The 21,589-nt window shown below is 47.9% G+C and overlaps 1 protein-coding gene across 1 annotated transcript in view; it reads left to right on the forward strand.

The window, feature by feature from the left end:
- The window catches only part of LOC137420693 (rho-related BTB domain-containing protein 2-like), a 149,300-nt gene that overhangs the window by 15,786 nt on the left and 111,925 nt on the right, over window positions 1–21,589 (forward strand). Inside the window, 3 exon segments of the mRNA XM_068105972.2 lie at window positions 1,611–1,812; window positions 2,461–2,564; window positions 19,446–19,631. Of these exon segments, the coding sequence (XP_067962073.2) occupies window positions 1,621–1,812; window positions 2,461–2,564; window positions 19,446–19,631 (482 nt within the window). The 5' untranslated portion in view covers window positions 1,611–1,620.

The following is a 21,589-nucleotide window of genomic DNA, read 5'->3' on the forward strand; positions in this document are numbered from 1 at the left end:
AGCGCTTTACATAGAAAAAAATTGGGACAGCTCATTGTAAGTAACTCCATGTGGAATAACATATGTTAATGATGATGTCATGGGTGCCTCCATTATGACGTCATAATTCGACAAGTACAAAACCATCAGATCAAGATGAAATTTCTTGAGCGTCATCTAGGGATAAATTGGTGGAGAAAAAAAAAATGAAGACGTCATCGGTCACGTGGTTCGGCCGCCATATTTTGTTTTAACACAAAAGCTTTAAAAACCACTAAAAACACGTCCTGGCGAGGGTCTGCAATCTCTATTGCTCTTTCTTGTTTTTCTTTGTAAATCCCTAACTATCCTCGTTCCACTCCTGGGAGCACGTTTCCCATGCAGCGTTGTTTACCTGCAGGCAGGGCATGTGGTTTGACCCCGTTGTGTTCTCTCATCGTTTGTGGATTTATTGTTTGACACAGACAGTTGAACCCAAGTGATCGTTTACGATCCCCTGCTTGGGAGATTAAAATTAAATAAAGGTTGAGTGGGCGTGCCTGTCTACCTGTCAAAAACGGTGAGTGAGGGTTGGGCAGGGACTAGCCTGGAAATGGAGGGGAGGGCGGGGACTAACCTGGAAAGGGAGGCTTGGGCTTGGGGAAGGTTAATGAGGTTAGAAACAGTGAGTATGGATAGTGGGGTGATCTGAGAGGGTGGTGAGCAGTCATCCTGGAGCCTTGGAGGAAATAGGATTGAACTGACTGAGGAAGTCTATTCCACAGGTGAGATAAGGGTAGGTGAGCAATGAACCTGTATTTTTTGAGTTCCACCTTAAGTGGGTTACTAGCAGAGTGACAAACACCTTTGAGGGGGTAGAAGGGGACTAGAGGCTACCGACCTGTCCAATGCAAAAACAACAGGTCCAGCGACTCGGTATCATCGTGGGAGATTCCAATGACTTTAGTTACCATGGCAACAATAAGTGAAAGGCGGGAGAGAGCAGTACTCCATCGAGCTCCAGATGAAGACCTTGTAAGCTGATAAAAGTTCATATTAGCAAAGAAAAGGCAGCTCAACAGAGGATGCCCAGGAATTACTTTTTTTTTTCGACAAGCTGGGATTATAACTTTTAAACAGACCTGAACGCATTCTCTGTTCTTTGCTTGAAGGCGAATATTGACAACTCTTATTGTTGTGGTCGTCCGGGTCTATCGTTGGAATTTTGCGTACAAACAGGGCCTGGCTACGTTCTCTTCTATGGAATCTGAAGTTGATGATGACACATTTGCTCAAAGCAGATTTGAGATCTCGGTTGGATAATCGCTTTGTCACGCGACGGTGTGTTAATGCTTCCAGCTGATCGAGCTTGTTTGTGCAGGCTATGTTTAAGGCCCTGTTTGGGGTGATCCTTTGTTCGTGTATTGACTGGTTCTCTATCTCTGCGGTGGGACGGTCTTGAGTCCCAGATGCCCTTTGCACTCGAGTTTCGTGAAACCAGATCTTGTCAACAGGGCCGTCTGTTTTGCAGCCATTACCTCCTCGGACATTTGCGTGATAGTGCTGTCGATGCTTAGTGCCATCCTCTGTCATGTGTGTAACATAGTTTAGACTTTGATGGTAATTTTGACTGCATTTGCCTTTTTGACTAGGCCTCTGCTGATGGATATAGACATGGATTATGAAAGGCCAAATGTCGAGACTATAAAATGTGTCGTGGTTGGAGACAACGCCGTTGGCAAGACCCGACTGATCTGCGCACGGGCGTGCAACGCGACTCTCACCCAGTACCAGCTGCTGGCCACGCATGTGCCGACCGTTTGGGCGATAGATCAGTATCGCGTCTGCCAAGAGGTGAGTTGCCAACAGTCACCCGGTAATTGCTCGGTTACAGATTTGTGGTTTTTTTCTCGGTGTTAACTTGCAGTGAAGTCTGCGCTCGGTGGTTTTTGGCATTTTTGAAATCTATATTGATCGGGTGCCTGCTTTTTTAGAACGTTTCACTAAAACAATCGCATAATCGAAATCTGTGATAAGCCATCTTGGAATTGTAGGCACTTGCATCACTCACTGTTTACAAGCCCCAAGTTTACTGGCAGCGTAATCGCTGTTGGCAGCAAGTTTGCTGAAGATCAAATTGAACGTGAGTTGAAATCAAATGAAATGCCATTTCAGCACCGAAAAGCCTGAGCACGTTGTTTGGAGAGATGTTGGGTCGACCTGTGATTGATCCCATATGAAGGGCGTTTTGCAATGTTCCACATGATTACCTCTTGCTGATATTTTATTTATTTATTTTACTTTTGTGTATGCGGCATCTCATTTTCTATGTAAAGCTTTCTTCCTTGTATTTTTCTTTTGGTTAGATCGAGTTGGCGATGTCAATCCTTTGTCGGGTTTGCCAATCCCATCTCACGTCTGATTGAAATCTTGATTCGCACTTTGTGCTGACTCTTTTGTCGTAACTTTTTCGTCCCACTTTGTCATGTTCATCATTGTCAGGTCTTGGAGCGTTCTCGCGATGTGGTGGATGAGGTCAGTGTGTCCTTGCGTCTTTGGGACACGTTTGGAGACCATCACAAAGATCGACGCTTTGCTTACGGCAGGTGAGCATGAGAGCATGAAGTGGTAGATTTGGATAATGATGTGCAAACTACGCCGTGTGCCATCGATCACCTGACGCTACCTAACTTCATGTTGGGAGCCTATTTATTCCTCACGTTGCATTTTTTTGAAACTTGGTTCAAAAAATTGATCTTTATTCATGATTGATCCTCGGCAGAGGAGCATTTACGTTCACCTTGCATGAATTGCAAACACATCCACATAAGGGATCTTAGCGTCGTGAGCCACGTGCCCAAATGTGACCACCAATTAGGTTACCCCAAATGGCAGTCCTACCAAAGACTTCAAAATGATTCCTTGCTTGATGCTCAGCATTGAAAGGATAAAGCATGAACAAACCTGAGAAGAGGGAGGAGGGATTTTCTTCGCTTAATGCGGAGAGAAAAAGCAAAGTCATAAAGATGGCACTCACTGCTGGTACCCAGAGTGCTTTGGGAAGTGATGTCACTTCTCCACCGACTTCGATGGCTATTTTTGAAGTCGAGTCCAGTGTTGTATCACGCATTTGTCTACGTATGTGCCACTCAGCATTTAAAAGGATTGAGCACGGACAAACGCCCACAAGTTGTCGATACTAGCGCAGGCTTTGCGATTTCTGTTGCAGCTCCTCCATGAGCCTTTGGCCAAATGTAAAAATAAATAAACACCATTGGATTTTCAATGCCCACTAACTACCAGTGTGGGCAGACTTCCTCTGGCTTGTAACCCAGTCAATAAGGAGGATGTTGATTGATGAATCTTCATGCATGTGATGGACTGAGGACACATTGAAGCATCGCCCTACTTACGAAAAACCAGATGACAGTTTATAGCTGGGTCAAGATTTGAACCCAAGATAGACCGCTCGAAGGAAGCGTGAGCATACATACAGTCACGTGAAAAAGTAAATACACCCCATGTAAAGTTTTGACTTTTTCAACATATTTCAACATACAGCTATTTGATCTTCATTTCAACAATATTCATATATAAAGGTGATATAATATAACAAATATCATGAAACATTTACATTTTGTAGTCCATTGTATAATTTAAATAAACATAAATGCAAATTTCGCATGTGGAAAAAGTAAGTACACCCCTGGCTCTAATAGGTGGTATTGCCCCCTTTGGCAGAAACAACCTCAAGTAGGCGTTTCTTGTAACTGTCTACCAGTCTCTGACATCTATTGGGAGAAATTTTTGCCCCCCACTCCTCCATGCAGAATTCTTTCAGCTGTGCGATGTTTGAGGGGTTTCTTGCATGCACAGCTCGTTTCAAATCCCCCCACAACATCTCGATGGGATTTAGATCCGGGCATTGACTTGGTCATTCCAGAACCCTCCATTTCTTTCTTTTCAGCCATTCCATGGTGGATTTATCGGTGTGTTTAGGGTCATTGTCATGTTGCAAGGTCCACCTTCGGTTGAGCTTCAACTTTCCGACAGATGGCCTCACATTATCCTCAAGCACCCTCTGGTACAATGACGAATTCATAGTGGATTCTATGATGGTGAGCTGCCCAGGCCCTGATGCAGCAAAGCTGCCCCAAACAATAATATTTCCACCACCATGCTTTACAGTTGGTATCAGGTACTTGTGGTCAAATTCTGTCTTTGGTTTTCGCCAAACATGTCTTCTGGTACTGTGGCCAAATAGCTCTACCTTTGACTCGTATGTCCAGAGCACATTGTTCCAGAAGTGCTGGTCTTTGCCCAGGTGTTCATTAGCAAACTTTAGTCTTGCCCTGATGTTCTTTCTGGACAGCAAAGGTTTCCTCCTGGCACACCTTCCATGTAGATCAAATTTGTGCAGCCTCTTTCCATTGGTAGACTCGTGCACTTTGACATCAACAGTGGCAAGAGCTACCTGTAGGTCCCGTGATGACATTCTGGGGTTCTTAGAGACTTCTTTCTGCATCTTTTGGTCTGCTCTCGGGTTGAACTTGCTGGGGCGGCCTGGCCTGAACAAGTTGGCAGTTGTTTGAAATCTTCTCCACTTGTAGATGATCTTCCGGACAGTCGAATGATTGATTTCCAATTGTTTGGAGATCTTTTTAAATCCCTTCCCAGACTCGTAGGCATCTATAACCTTCTTTCTGAAGGCCTCAGAGAGCTCTTTTGATCGAGGCATGGTGACGCCGCACACTTCAACAACAAAGAGTAAACCAAACTAAATGTCCGAGGTTTAAATAAGACAGGTTCCTCCAAGATCCTCTCTAACGATGTTCTAATCATTTTCACCTGAGCTGGTGCACCTGATTCTAATTTTAGGTATTTGAAGTAGTGATACATGTCGGGGTGTACTTACTTTTTCCACATTCGAAATTTGCATTTATGTTTATTTAAATTATACAATTGACTACAAAATGTAAATGTTTCATGATATTTGTTATATTATATCACCTTTATCTATCAATGTTGTTGAAATGAAGATCAATTAGCTGTATGTTGGAAAAAGTCAAAACTTTACATGGGGTGTTCTTACTTTTTCACGTGACTGTACCTCTAAGCTATCCTGTTCAAGCCATATTTGTTGGGGTCTATTACGTGTCCAGCCTGTAACTTTTTTTTTACCATTTCAGCTATTGTCATGAAAGTTTCACCAAACCTTTATTGTGATAATACGGAGAATGCAAGCAAATAATTTTGTCAAAAGGTTAAAGGTCAGCATCACCTAAAATCATCAATTTTCATCCAATTGACCTGAAATTTCAATTTACCATTTGAGTTTTGTCATCAAATTTTCAAAGGTTTATTATGAGAATATGGAGAAGAAAATTAATAATTTCGTCTAAAGGTCAAAGGTTGGCATCACAATCAATTTTCATCGGATTGACCTGAAATTTTAATAATTTGCATATTGGGTCACTGAGTTGATTCACCAATCAAAAGCAACAAGCTGATTGTTTTTTTTGTTTTTGTTTTTTTTAGATCAAAAGGTCAAAGGTCAAGGTTGCATAAAATCACCATATTTCACCCGATTGGCCTGAAATATGATATCAGGTCACTGAGTATCAGGAATTTGCATATCTGTTCACTGAGTTGGTTCACCAATCAAAAGATAAAGCTGGTTTTTTTTTTTTAAATAGATCTAAAGTTCAAAGTTCAAGGCTGCATAAATCGATTTTCATTTTGTATTTTTAAAAAATGTTTTCGTTATTTTGAGCATACATAAGAAGAAGAAGAAGAAGAAGAATAATAAGAAAAAGTAAAGACAAACGGGCTTTGCATGTTCACATGCTTTCAAGTTTTGTATTTCTACACTGGCAACAGAGGCTCAAATTTGTTCCTTTGCAGGAATGTATTGATGCTACATTCCTGTACAAAAGAAACGACAATCCAAAGTGTTTAAAGTTTATTTTAACATCTTTATCCCACTTTAATCATGCTGACAAAATTTGTAGGCTTTGCATGCTTCTTCTACTCGTATGCTGTGCTTGTAAGTCAGATTGTGCGTTTTCTGGGTTTTGATTGGTGGCAGGCTGCGCACCGTCAGTCCAGTGAGCATCCACTGTGGAAAGCGGCCAATTGATGCCGAACTCATTGCCTTAGGATAGGAAAGCACCTGCTTTGCAGCGATATTGAGCTTTTCTTCGCCATCTTTTAGTTTTGGCAAATGAAGGACATCCACAATATATTGTTTATACTTTAACTGAACAGGTTTATCCTATTTGTGAAATGTCCTTTATCTTAATTCTTCATAGACCTTGCATTTCATGTCTCTGCATTGAATTTACGACTACTACTACGACTACAACTACTACTACTACTTCTTACTACTACTCAATTCTTGTAGGGTTGACAAGGAAAGATTTTTTTTTTTCAACCATGTAATTGGCATCCACAAAGCAATGATAGCAGACAGGACACCCAGCGTAACGCTCATCCGAGGGCTGGCTCACTTTGGGATTTGACTTTATGCATGTGAAATGCTACGATGATGGTTTTATAATGAGGTTGAGATTGGAACCCAGGCCAGATGACTCAAAGTTGTACGCACACCTCCCGGTTATTCTGATAGCCAAGATTCATTGCTCTAACCACTATTGAGAAAAAAATCCTTTTCGATGCAGGACGTGAAATGCTCTGCATATTCTGTTTGTTTGTTTGTCTAATCTTTTGGAATGGTGTTGCTTGTTGTTACGGGGTCTCCCCCTTACCTCTGGTCTCGGTGGACCTCAGAACCCCGAGAGGGTCCCCGGCAGAAAGATGTGTTATCCTTGGTTGAAATCCAGCAAATGAAACAGTCAAATCAATAATGCACCCACACCAGGTTATAACCAAACAATAATATATTATAAATCGCACACAAAGATCCATACAACAATGGGGCATTGGGGCAATCACCCCTACTTTCAAATCTTACGATGATCCTTGTCAAGCCCCTTAACCCCACACTCAGGGCACCTCCCCCAATGTCTCTGCACCCCGTCCAAGGCGAAGTCCCAATGTCTCTGTGCGCTCCCGCGATCAGGGAGTCAAGGCCCGATGGTCAATTGAGGTGGAGGCGAGCGAGACGACCCCGAGGTCACGTGCTCAGCACCCAGCAACACAGCGGTGGAAAGGAACCTCACAAAGACACGCTCCGATGTACACGCTGCGGGTCCATCCATGAGCCTCCATATAATTCTCACGTGCCCCTTTCTGGCACAGCCGTCCCCGGCGAACACCGGGGAATAATGCCCAGCCGACACGACAAAAACCTGGTCACTGCAGGTTGCTCGCGTGGCGAAGATGGCGGACGGCTTTCACTCCAACCCGGGATTTGAGGCCCGGATCCTCCGGAACCTCAATGAGAATACTCGACGACACAGGCTCCACGCACTCCGGCGATATTTCTTATCGCCCGAACTTCCCTTCAAGGACGCAAAGTTCCCTCACACTGTATGTCGCATGCTCGGGCCGGAGCTTCCACAACAACGTCTGTTTCACGATCTCCTCGCCTCTCTCTCCTCCTTTGCTCCACCTCTTCCGGTCACGATCCGGATTTCCGGCCACATTTTACCAGGAGCGCTTTTAAATCTTTTAACTATAATAACCCTTTCCCTTCAACCACAATCACAAGAATACTTAGAATCAACAACAATAATCATAACAACAACCCTGAGGGCCGAATCCATAACACTTCCCCCCCTCAATAAAGAAAGTTTGAACACAGCGAAAACTTTCTTTGCATGTCCTCTTTAAACAAGCCAAAGTAAATTCACAACCCAAATCAGCAATCCCCATGGGCAACAATATTCAACCTTCCCCAAAAATAAAGCAACAAAATTTTACACCACCCCCAGAGCTTTCCAAAGTTAATTCCCTCTGGACCAAGCGTCAACAATGACATTGTCCCTGCCCCTAAGATTTTTACTTCTAGTTTCTCTTGAATGAAAGTTAAGGGGTTGTGATCAAAAACCCAAAGCCCAGCAAATCTATAGCACTTTCCCCGGGAGGCCAAGCTGAAAGCCAGGTTCCATGGTGGTTGGGTGGTGAGGCCTGGAAGTATTCACCACATGGACGCCTTTAGGAACGTGGAGTTCACAGTTAGTCCGGGGAGGAAAGTTCATTACATGGATGCCTTTAGGAACGTGGCGTTCACGGTTAGTCCGTGTAGGAATCTTGGCTTGGCGGCTCCGCAGCATTCAGTGCTTCAACTTTTCCGGACTCCTAATAATTACGGTGGGCACTGGTCACAGTAGTCACATGAATAGCGGTCTCCTTCTCGGCCCCTGCTCTGAAAATCCTTCCTTCGGGAGCGGTCATAACTCTGGAAGCCTCCATAATAATATCGCTTGCGGCTACCACCACTACTACTCTGTGGTCCTCCTCTGTAGCCCACTCGACCCCTAGGAAATGCCTTCCCTACTGTGATGGTCCGACCCTCCAACTCCTTGCTATTCAGATCCTTTTCTGCCTCTCTGGCGTCCTTTGAGTTTTCAAACGTGACAAAGCCAAACCCTCTTGACTTTCGTGTCTCCCTGTCTTTTATCAGCAGCACTTCCAAAAGCGGTCCATAGTTGCTGAAGGCAGACTCCAAAACACCTTCCTTTGTTTTGAAGTTCAGTCCACCTACAAATAACTTGCTAAACTTGTCGCCATCCCTACCTGGTGTGGTGTTATTTTCCCTACTGGGCTTTTTAACAACCATCGGGTTACCATAAACTTGACCACCGGCCAAATCATTCCCGATAACAACCGATACTCCCTCTACAGGATGCGTGGCTTGTAAACCGACGGTGACCGGTCCTGACACCAAATCGGACTCCAAATGGATGACATGCAGTGGAGCACTAACACAGCCACCAATCCCCTGTAAACGAACACTATCCCCAGTTGCCGTCTCCTCGGACCATGGCAAGATGCCTTCAAGCATTAAAGACTGATGTGCTCCTGTGTCCCTCAATATCCTAACCGGTCTCCGGTTAGTCGAGGCTCCATCCAGTGACACAAACCCCTCGGAAATAAATGGTTGGTAACCCTTTTGAGGGCGATTTCTCACAATGGCCACCGCATTTGGAGTCTTACTAGTCGAACTCCGCTCCTGATTTTCCTTTCCCAGAGCATAACAGTTGGACATCCAGTGTCCAGGTTTATGGCAAAAAGTGCAAGTAGGCCCGGAGGAGAACCTCGTGGTCTGCCAAAGCATGGGGGCGGCGGTCTGCCTCGAGTCCCCCGGACGATAGGTCTGTCTTGGAACCGCCGTCTTCTGATTTCTGGACGCCGTGGTGTCAAAGTGGACCTCATTTTCATCCCAAGGCCGCCCCCATGGATTTTCATTCTCCGCCCCTGATGTACCATAGCTCCCCTGGCTAGGTCTGGGCGAGAAGTTTGGTTTGTGGAACCCCATCCTGTGTGTTAAGGCATAGTCATCTGCCATGGTGGTGGCTGCCTCATACAGCTTTGGTACTTTCCTTTCCTCCAGATGAACTTTAATGTTCTCGTGGACACATTGTTGGAATTCCTCCACCAGGATCAATTGTCGCAATAGTTCGAAGTCTTTCCCAACTCCTTTTGAATCGCACCACCTATCAAACATGGTTTCCTTCACTCTGGCAAACTCCACATGGGTCCCACTCTCCCTCCTCCTGGCATTCCGGAATTTTTGCCGGTAAGCTTCCGGGACAAATTCATAAGCTTTGAGAATGTGCTTCTTCAATACCTCGTAATCTGCACATTGGTCAATCGGTAAAGCCGAATAAATCTCTTGAGCTTTATCCACCAGAACACTTTGCACTAGTATGGACCTGTACTCCTCAGGCCAGTTTAACTGTCGAGCCACTTTCTCAAAGTGTGGAAAAAACTTGGCTACCTCCTTTTCATTGAAGGGTGGGACCAGCCTCCCATGTCTACCAACATCCCAGGTGTTCTGACTAGGTGTCGAACCAGTCAGCAGGGATGGTACCTCTCCCCGTTCTCTCATTAACTCCAGCTCCTTGACTTTAATTTCCTGCTGACGCGCCAATTCACGGTCCTTTAACTCCCTTTCGGCTCTTCTCTCCTCTGCTTCGAGTTCTCTTGCAGCTCTCCTTTCCTCTGCTTTTTTGTCTTCTAACCTTTCCTGGAGTTCTCTTTCCTGTGCTTTTTCCCTTTCCTGGCTCCGTAATTGCATCTCCAGTTTCCGGAGCTCCACATTTTCTTGTTCTTCTGGTAACCAATCCCAGGCTACCTCTTCCCATGCTTTTAATCCCACCATAGGATGTATCACCACTGTCTGCAACTCTGCCTTCTTCATATTAGTTCGGACCTCCAAGCTAAAATGTTTGGCCAATTTCCAGAGGTCCGATTTTACTAACGCTCTGAACTGTGCTTCACTAGGGGTCACTGTAAACCTTTCTGCGTCAAACTCCATAGTGACTACTGGTAACACCTGTTAACCTTCACACAATAAATTTTTAACAAACAAATACAATTTTTTAATTTTTTTTTGTTGTTGTTGTTTGTTTTTGGAAAGAATTTGGGAATGTTGGAAAAAGTTCCAAATTTGGGAATTCTGGGAATGTTAGGGAATTCTTTCCTGGACTAAATTTAGGAATTTTTAGATCCCGGATGCCGACCCAGTTGCGAGCCCACGAATATCAATTGGACGAGCCCCCAATTTCTGTTACGGGGTCCGCCCCTTACCTCTGGTCTCGGTGGACCTCCGAACCCCGAGAGGGTCCCCGGCAGAAAGATGTGTTATCCTTGGTTGAAATCCAACAAATGAAACCGTCAAATCAATAATGCAACCACACCAGGTTATAACCAAACAATAATATATTATAAATCACACACAAAGATCCATACAACAATGGGGCAATCACCCTTACTTTCAAATCTTACGATGATCCTTGTCAAGCCCCTTGACCCCACATAACCCACACTCATGGCACCTCCCCCAATGTCTCTGCACCCCATCCAAGGCGAAGTCCCAATGTCTGTGCGCTCCCGCGATCGGGGAGTCGAGGCCCGATGGCCAATTGAGGCGTAGGTGAGCGAGACGACCCTGAGGTCACGTGCTCAGCACCCAGCAACACAGCGGTGGAAAGGAACCTCACAAAGACGCGCTCCGACGTACACGCTGCAGTTCCATCCGCGAGCCTCCGTATAATTCTTACGTGCCCCTTTCTGGCACAGCCGTCCCCGGCGAACACCGGGGAATAATGCCCAGCCGACATGACAAAAACCTGGTCTCTGCAGGTTGCTCGCGTGGCGAAGATGGCGGACGGCTTTCACTCCAACCCGGGATTTGAGGCCCGGATCCTCCGGAACCTCAATGAGAATACCCGACGACACAGGCTCCACGCACTCCGGCGATATTTCTTATCGCCCGAACTTCCCTTCAAGGACGCAAAGTTCCCTCGCACTGTACGTCGCATGCTCGGGCTGGAGCTTCCACAACAACGTCTGTTTCACGATCTCCTCGCCTCTCTCTCGTCCTTTGCTCCACCTCTTACGGTCACGATCCGGATTTCTGGCCACATTTTACCAGGAGCGCTTTTAAATCTTTTAACTATAATAACCCTTTCCCTTCAACCACAATCACAAGAATACTTAGAATCAACAACAATAATCATAACAACAACCCTTAGGGCCGAATCCGTAACATTGTATAAAGTACAACGCCACTCGGTAGAGCACATACCCCTGCCAGGCTGAACATTTTACATTTTGTATCCCACTGATTGGCCAAATCTGCATGCGGACCTGAACCAAAATCTGTTTATTGTCGCCTACCCAACTCATCCACCGAGTTTCGTCAGAATCCACCCACAACTTTTTGAAATATCATGCTTTTTGAAAAACATCGGTTTTGGCCCTATCTCTCAATAGTGAAGAATTGCTCAATAAATTAAAATGATTGCATCTGGATCCTGATCCGGATCTTCAGGAAAGCTTAATTCATCCTTGTCACACACCCAACATGTCCACCAAACTTTGTCAGATTCCATCCATAACTTTGATATCCTGCCCCTACAGAGAGACGGGGGTGAAAACATAATCTCTGTCCACCTTTGCTGGTGAAGGTAACCAATGAATGTGCGAGATGGGGACACACTGGTCAAATGCTACCAAAGTGGAGAACCTACTTCTCTATGTAGAGCTTTCCCTTTGGTCTGATCGAGTTGGCAATGTCAATCCATTCTCGAGATGGACGATTAGCGGATCCCAACTTCACCCTGCCTGATGGTCAAATGCCTGAAATGGTCAAATTGGTGTCATTTACACCAACCTAATGAAACTATCTACCATATAAAACACAGTCAGTTTGTGTGTTTGCACAGATGTCTGTCCCCCTTCATCAGGGTAGCTTTTAATACTATGTGTTGTGAAAAACCAGTCGGGTCCACAACTTTAGTCCATCTGGTGGTTTAATTCCATTAAGACCATGACATCATTCTGTAATACAGGAAATGCAATAGGAATAAGGTTTGGCATCACATGGGTCCATCCATAACATTCAATGCAAGCAAGCTTAATATTCTATGCAGGCGTACCGTTAGCGAGTCCACTGGATGTAACATGTCACAGGAGAAGTCCCCCTGAGCACCGACCGCAGCGGGTCTTATAGCCGCGCCCCTAGCGGTGTCAGCGAGCAACGATCATCACCTGGGTTCAGCATTAGTACGAATACGATTTCACTACATTCTCCCCACCGTTAGAATTATACTGCAGAGCGGCTAGAATCGAGCGAGCGTCAGCATTAACAGGGTGTGGAACATGGTATCAGTCGACCCAACCGTACCGGTTCGGGCGGCGAATTTCTCTGCCAGCACGTGTCCGAAATTCCCCGCGTACGGCATCACGTATCCCAGAGACCCCGGCGTCGGAGGAGCTACCGGAGTCAGGTGACGAAGGGGGTACCGCCAAGCCTTTGGGCACGGGTAGATGCGGCTAGGGGAGGGTCGGCAGACTTTCAGCGACGGGAGCGTCGGAAGAGTCCATAGTCTCATAGATTGGTTCGATCGGTTCGTCCGATTCCCTACAAGGGTCGGCGATCCCACATGGGGCAAGATGACGTACGGAGACGGTGGTCTCACGTCCATCAGCCGTCATCACACGAGCATGCTCAGGATTAGCCTGGAGTATCTGCACTTTGTCCACTAAGGGGTCGTACTTGCTCGTGCGAACCGCCCGTTTGAGGTAGGCCGGCCCGGGCTCAGCGAGCCAACTGGGTAAAGACCGTATACTCCCCGTGCTCCTGGGGTGGTGGAAAAGTCGCTCGTGGGGAGTCTGGTTGGTGGCCGTGCACGGTAGAGCCCCGATCGAGTTCAACGCCGCAGGTAGCGACCAAGCCCATTTATCGAGGCCCCGGCCGAGGGTCCAGAGGTTGAGCATGACGGCCCTCCATATAATCCCGTTGAAGCGTTCGATCTGCCCATTCGCCTGGGGTCTGTACGGCGTGGTGTAACTAGAAGCGATGTTATTTTGGAGCAGATAGCCTCGCACCTCCTGAGACAAGAAGACCGCACCCCGGTCGGTATGCACACAGGCCGGGTACCCGAACATAGAGAACAAGTTCTGTAAGCATCGCATTACCGTGGCAGCAGTCATGTCCACGCACGTATAAGCGAAGGGGAATCGCGAGTACTCATCGACGATAGTGAGCAGATAGCGAGAGTTACTCGACACCGGCAATGGGCCCTTGAAATCCATCGCCAAGCGTTCCCACGGCCTCGTAGCCCTAACCAGAGTCCCCATGGGTGGGTTATAGAAACGCGGTTTGATTTCCGCGCATATAGCGCAGTCGCGATAGATACGGCGGATATCGTCAATCGAGTATGGTAGATTGCCACGCCGCACAAAATGAGCAAAATGCGTTACGCCCGGATGCCCCGCAGTGGCATGCAGCACGCGTAGGCCCTCCAAAGTGGCGATACCCGCGCACGTAGCCGGTCTCGATAAGGCGTCGGCGGCCTGGTTATCCTTCCCCGGGCGGTATTTGATAGTGTAGCAGAAGTCGGCAAGCTCTATACGCCAGCGAGTGATTTTCTCATTCTTAATGCGCTGGACGTGTAATGTGTCATACATGAACGCAACACTTTGCTGGTCCGTGATAATTTGGAAACATCGCCCGAGTAAGTACGGGCGCCATCGCCGAATAGACTCGACGATCGCATACGCTTCCTTTTCGACAGACGAATGTCTCCGCTCAGCGGAGGTAAGAGTCCGTGAAAAGAAAGCCACCGGACGCCCTCCTTGGGAGAGGGTCGCCGCGATGGCCTGATCCGAGGCATCACTTTCGAGGACGAAAGATCCACTCTCGTCGATCATCGCCACAGCGGCACTGGCGATGTCGGCCTTAAGGCCTCCAAAGGCCGCCAATGCGGCCAGACGCAGAGGGAATGTGTCGCAGGCCACAAGGGGGCGAAGTTTTGCGGAGAAATTTTGGACCCATTTGGAGTAATGGGCGAATAGCCCGAGGGCGTGCTTCAGGGATGCCCGATCACAGGGAGGGGCCATGTCGAGCAAAGGTCGCAGACGCTCCTTATCCGGAGCGACAGAGCCATGGGTCACGGTGTACCCCAGAAGATCTATCTTGCGTAGAGAGTATTGACACTTATCCTCGTTCATGGTTAAGTGATACCTCTGCGCGACCTCAAGGAAGCGCGTCAGATTAGCATCATGGTGCCCTTGGTCATACCCACAAACCGTAAGATTGTCTAGGTAGACAAACATCGGTTAAGTTCTCCCTCGCAATGAGGTCATCCATGGCCCTCTGGAAACAGGTGACCCCGTTCGTTACCCCAAAAGGCAATCGAGTAAACTGGTACAACCGTTGCCCCGACTCAAATGCGGTATAGATACGATCTGCCCTAGAGATGGGGATCTGATGGTACGCACTACGGAGATCGAGAGTGCTGTAGACCGAGTACTGGGCCACCTGTCGCACCAGCGCGTCCATCCCCGGAAGGGGGTAGGCATCCAGCTGTGTAAAGCGGTTAATCGTTTGGGAATAGTCGATTACCATGCGTCTGCGGTGTGCATCGCTTCGCACCACCAAGACCTGGGCTCGCCACAGCGACCGGCTGGGTTCTATGATACCGTCTTTCAAGAGCTGAGCCGTTTCGTCCGCAATGAATTATTGCATGTCTGCTCGAGAGTAGCGCCGTGATTTTACCGCGACAGGGGTACAGTCGGAGGTTAGATTGGGGAACAGCGAAAGCGGCTGGATTTCCAGTTTCGCTAGGGCACACACAGCAAGCGCGTCAGCCCCCACAACAAGCGTGTCAGGCCCACCAAACTCCATTTCCAGACGTCCATGTCGCTGAAGAAAATCGTGTCCTAACAGAATATCAGCACATAAAGCAGGTAAGACCATAAGGTGTACATCTGGGAAAACCCGTCCCTTTATCACGAGTTTCAATCGGCATTCCCCCTTCGTGCTGAGTCGAAGTCCCTGGGAAGCCATGAAGATCCGTCTCGTAGACCTCAAGACCTGCCAACCATGCCTGTGCACTAGTCGCTGGTCGATAAAACTATCCGTAGACCGTGTATCCACCAAGGCCCGCACACAATGGCCTTCGACCATGAGGGGAATAAGGGCTTGAGCCAGGCCGGACGAGCCTGCTGGGAGTGGGACCGAACCTCCCGAGTGGGTCGGCCGAGCCTCGCGGGCGGATCCTATGCCAGCGGCAGTTTTCTGGGCGTCAGAGGGTGCCCGTGGAGTCTCGTATAAGTTGTCAGGGTGTGTTCCCATGCAATCTGCAGTTTTGCGGTCGTTGCCGGAGTATTCGTTGTCCATGGGGAATCCGTTAAAGCCATCAGAGAGCTTTCCCATGCATTCCGGTGTTTTGCGATTCAAAATCGCCATTTGATGTGTATGGGCCTCCGTAGTATTCGAAATCGCCGTTTGACGGGTAAGGGCCACCATAGTTGGTACCGAACTCGTGTCGCCGCCAGTGGACGCCGTACGCTCTTGAGAGACACGACGAGAACGTACCGCTGCGGTTTTCCGGCACACTTTCGCGTAGTGCCCCTTTTGCGAGCACAAATGGCATATGGCGTCCCGAGCCGGACACACGGCCCGGGAATGACGTTGTCCCCCACAGAAATAGCAGGTGGCTCCGCGTAAGGCCTTGGGTCTGGCCGTTGCGGCAGCCATCAGGACCGGATCCTCCTCCGGAGCATCCTGGAGTTCCGCGAGCAGTTCCGCTCCCTCGGCGGTAGCACTCTCCGGCCGTGCGTGGAGCGAGGTTCCCGCCAAGAGGCGCGTGCGATCATAGACGTTCGACTGCAACCGCGCTTCAGTGTGTACCTTTCCTTGCTCGAGTGCCGCAGCGAAGGTCAGGTCGGTCTTCTCCAGGCGTTTGAGCCTTAGGTCCTGAGAGGAGACCCCAGCGACATAGGCGTCTAGGAGAAGGTCATCCTGAGCCTGCTCATGAGTCCGTGGCTCCCGGGTGCTGTCCAGCAAGAGTTGCCGGAGCTCCTGGGCATAGTGATCCATCGGCTCGTTGGGTTGCTGGCATCGCGTTAGTAGCAAGTGCCGAGCATACACCGGGCTCTTTTCCTTTATGTACAATCGTTTGAGCTCCGCAATCGCGAGGTCGTACGTTGCGCATTGTGCGATGCTATTGTACACCTTGTAGTCGATTTTGGAGTGAAGCGTTGCTAGCTTCGCGACAGCCGTCGGCTCGGTCTCAGGCTCAGCGAAATGATTCTCCAACGTTTTGAGCCAGTGCTTCAGTTGCAATCCACCATCCGAGGCTTGCGGGTCGGCGCAGAATGGTGTGACCACCAGCGTCTTGTTGCCCGCCATGTCGGTAGATCGTTAATGGAATTAAGTGTTGTGAAAAACCAGTCGGGTCCACAACTTTAGTCCATCTGGTGGTTTAATTCCATTAAGACCATGACATCATTCTGTAATACAGGAAATGCAATAGGAATAAGGTTTGGCATCACATGGGTCCATCCATCTATCTATAATTCCAGTAATCTCTGTGTGTCTGTGTGTCTGTGTGTCTGTGTGTCTGTGTGTCTGTGTGTCTGTGACCGCTGTTTCTCGACAACCACGGGTCCGATATACTTTAAACTTGCCAGGTATATTGCTGGGGACCCGAGGATGTGCCTTTTCAAGGTTTGTAATTAATCGGACAAGTACTTACCGAGCTATGTCCAAAAAACGCTTCAACCAATCAGAGAGCAGCGAGCTATCACGTGTGCCGAACGTGGCGATCAGACTCTGCCTCGGACGGCACATTTGACAGCGTATTCATTTATTTCACGTTGGAAAACTATGTTGCCGTTAAACTATGTTTTAAAACGAATTCAAACTGCGATTAAATTAAAACGATTCATCGTAACTGCGATTTGCGAACTTCCGGACAGTGACGACTTCACTTCCGGCAGCCAATCACAGAACGCTTTGTTGCGTAGGCGTGGCCGATGTGAGACGAGCGGAGCTGAGCGCGTTACGAGCTGACCGCCATTACGGTACGTAATTCGATTTCTTATGCGCATTATTTCTCCCAATTCAGTCAGAGCGAAGGGCGGAAGCGAAGAGCGTTGTTTTTTTTGTTTACGGGCGTACGGGCGGGGTAGAGCGTACGGGTAGCGTTTTTTTTTTTTTTTGGCAAGGAACGGGCACCCACGTACGGGCAATGCCCTAGTAACATTCAATGCAAGCAAGCTTAATATTCTATGCAGGCGTACCGTTAGTGAGTCCACTAGATGTAACATGTCACAGGAGAAGTCCCCCTGAGCACCGACCACAGCGGGTCTTATAGCCGCGCCCCTAGCGGTGTCAGCGAGCAACGATCATCACCTGGGTTCAGCATTAGTACGAATACGATTTCACTACAATATGTGTTCACCACTGTATTTTTGAGGATAAAGCAAGCTCGATAAACATTTTCCATAAAAGTGTAATTACGTCTCTTCTTTTGGAATTGTAGATGGTGGCTTGCAAACCTAGTCTCAAGGGCGGTGTACAGAAGCATTTTTTTTTTTTAATAACAATAAATACAAGATGCAGGGAGGTGAAATTCGCTGCATGTGATGTGCAACATGCGCAGAGTAAAACGAGTGTTAATTTACATCCAATTTATATCTAATAAATAAAAGATATAAGCACACCTGACACTAGGCCGAGGCTTTAGACTTTGGCACGCTCACAAGGCTGCATCGTCGAAAAAAACTGTACCAACCTGTCATTTTTGACGGGCTTTTTACTCGTGTTGGAATAAAGAGCAGACATTCTGACTGTAAATCTACTTTATTTTGATAGTGATGTCGAATAAATACAGGATTTATAGGGTAGTTCGGTGTCACAAAGCTTGGTCAAAGGGAATTGCGACAAGCTAAACAATAACATTGGAGATTTTGATCAGGCAGAGAGAAGTTGGGATCCGCTAATAGTCCATCTCGAGAATGGATTGACATTGCCAACTCGATCAGACCAAAGGGAAAGCTCTACATAGAGAAGTCGGACAGAATCATGTAAGGGATAATCATGAGGAGATAATCTTCTCTACATAGAGAAGGGGACAATCATGCAGAACGATGCAAAATAATGTGTTTTATCGCACCTATAATCACCAAACAGTACACTCAACATCTTTCCAAACAATGTTCTCGGAGTTTCATTGCTCAAATGGCATTTAATTGGATTCCATCTCTCGTTGGACTTAATATTTGGCAACACTTCTGCGTTCTAAATACTTTGCTCGCTGATTAAAAACAATGCAGTTGAGATTGCAGTGATAGTGTAACAAGTTGATATTTGTATTAAGAAACCAGTTGTCTCCATCATTTGCAGAGCAATGTGCTTGGGTCTTTTATTTATTTGTAACAGCTGATCTAAGGCTCATGGAGAATCTTGTAAACATATTTTATGTCGGAGGACGCGTGTACGCACACACGCACACAGACACGCACGCACGCAGACAAAATGGTACGCGCTGCTTCCTTGCTTGACACTCAGCATTTGTAAGGATGTAGCACGGACAAACAATGCTGGGAAGGCAAACCACCCAGTGCAACCCTTTCCAAGAAACTGCATCGCTGGCTTCAGTGCTCTGTAAAGCGGACAGTAAAGTGCAGCATTTTATTAATACCACACATTAATATGTGTGCACCCGTGAGAACTCACACTATCTCGTCTGGTGGACGAGCAAGGATTATTCATCTTCACCGATAGCGTTGCCACTGCCAACATATCGATTGAAGTGTGCAATAAAACTGTGTTTATAGGGATGTTTTGATGTCAGCTCACGGTCCATCATTATTATTGTGACATTTTGTGGTCTTGTGTATTTTTTATTTTATTTTTTATTTTCTATTTTTTTCGTTTTTGGGTGCTTTGAGTTTTTTTATTGATCTTGTCGAAAAGCTCTTGGTCATATCTAATATTTTTAATCAAACGTGAAATTGGGGTTGGTGATAACTCTCGTACAATTGTAATCTCTGTTCCTTAGGTCGGATGTGGTGGTTTTGTGCTTCTCGATTGCAAACCCCAATTCGTTGTTCCACGTCAAGACAATGTGGCTTCCGGAGATCAAGCACTTTTGTCCTCGTGCACCTGTTGTACTTGTGGGCTGCCAAATTGATCTCCGCTACGCTGACTTGGAGGCTGTGAACCGTGCACGTCGGCCTCTTGCCAAGTGAGCTTTCCTAATGCTGGTGTGTCTAAAAGTGGCATCCAATTTTGTATTTCTCAACAGTTTCTTGTAATGTTTGAGTCAAATCATTGTATCAATGATGTCCAACATTTTTCTTTATCTGTGTACTCAGGAGTACCCGGCGTTGCCGGGGGTGGAGGGGAAGGCGAGGTAGGAGGGGGGAGGTGTAAGAGGGAGGGGGGGAGGTAGAGGGGGGAGGTAGGAGGGGGGGGGGAAGGAGGAGAGGTAAGGAGAGGTGAGGAAGAGAGTGGGGGGGAGAGGTGAGGAGGAGAGTTGCGGGAGAGGTGAGGAGGAGAGTGGCGGGAGAGGTGAGGAGGAGAGTGGGGGGAGAGGTGAGGAGGAGAGTGGGGGGAGAGGTGAGGAGGAGAGTGGCGGGAGAGGTGAGGAGGAGAGTGGCGGGAGAGGTGAGGAGGAGAGTGGGTGGAGAAGTGAGGAGGAGAGTGGGGGGAGAGTGGGAGGAGAGTGGGGGGAGAGGTGAGGAGGAGAGTGGGGGGAGAGGTGAGGAGCAGAGTGGGAGGGAGAGGTGAGGAGCAGAGTGGGAGGGAGAGGTGAGGAGGAGAGTGGGGGGAGAGGTGAGGAGGAGAGTGGGGGGAGAGGTGAGGAGGAGAGTGGGGGGAGAGGTGAGGAGGAGAGTGGGGGGAGAGGTGAGGAGGAGAGTGGGGGGAGAGGTGAGGAGGAGAGTGGGGGGAGAGGTGAGGAGGAGAGTGGGGGGAGAGGTGAGGAGGAGAGTGGGGGGAGAGGTGAGGAGGAGAGTGGGGGGAGAGGTGAGGAGGAGAGTGGGGGGAGAGGTGAGGAGGAGAGTGGGGGGAGAGGTGAGGAGGAGAGTGGGGGGAGAGGTGAGGAGGAGAGTGGGGGGAGAGGTGAGGAGGAGAGTGGGGGGAGAGGTGAGGAGGAGAGTGGGGGGAGAGGTGAGGAGGAGAGTGGGGGGAGAGGTGAGGAGGAGAGAGGGGGGGGGGGGGGGAAGGATGTACTACATATACATCTTTCTTTTTGGGGGTGGGGGGAGTGTGGCTTTGACAGGCCCCTCTGTTTTGGGGTAGGGGGGATGAGAAGGAGAAAAAATTTAGCCATGCAAAGAGTTCTTTAACCTCAGTGTTGCCCAGGTAAAAAAAGGAAATTGTCATACGCTCTGCCACCATCACCAGGTGGCGCTACACGGTACACATTTACATAGAGAATTTACGCTCCTCTCCCGGTCCCCCACACCCCCGCATGAGGCTGCGGCCACATAGCTATGTTACCACCCAACCAAAGTTGTATTTCTATTTGTACCCCGAGTAAAGTATATCAGTGTTTATAGCTGGAGTACCCGATGTTGCTCAAGCGAAAAAGAAACGTTAACAAGTAAACAACAACAACAACAACAACAACAACAACAACAACATGCATTTAAAGGCCATTTTCCCTGCTAGAGCGGGGGTTAGCCTTGCGGTCCCCATGGCAATCTTCTCCATTTTGCCCTATTTTCTGCATCTCTCCTTGTTAACCCCCTTGCCCGCATTTCTTCTTCCACCATCTTTAGCCAAGTCTTTCTCGGTCTTCCCCGTCCTCTACTTCCTTCTACATTAATTTCCATCACTCTTCTCAACCAGTCACTTTCGTCTTTCCTCAACACATGACCAAACCATCTCAACCTGTTCCTCTTCACAGTATCAATCACAGGCAATATTCCCATCATCTTTCACAATTCATCATTTGTCTTCCTCTCTCTCAACGATACTCCGCACATCCATTGAACCATTCGCATTTCCACCCTTTCCAGCCTTCGTTGCTGCTCTATGTTCATTACCCATGTCTCGCTCCCATAAATCATAACACTTCTCACACATGCAGCATACACCTTTCCCTTCAGCTTCAGCGACACTCTCCTCCTCATCAGCACGCCACTCAGTTCCCGAAACTTCTTCCATGCACATCTCACTCGAGCAACCGTTGCCGAG

The sequence above is a fragment of the Myxine glutinosa genome, chromosome 2 (genome assembly GCF_964187855.1).
Source record: "Myxine glutinosa chromosome 2, kmMyxGlut1.1, whole genome shotgun sequence".
In the NCBI taxonomy this organism is placed as follows: Eukaryota; Metazoa; Chordata; class Myxini; order Myxiniformes; family Myxinidae; genus Myxine; species Myxine glutinosa.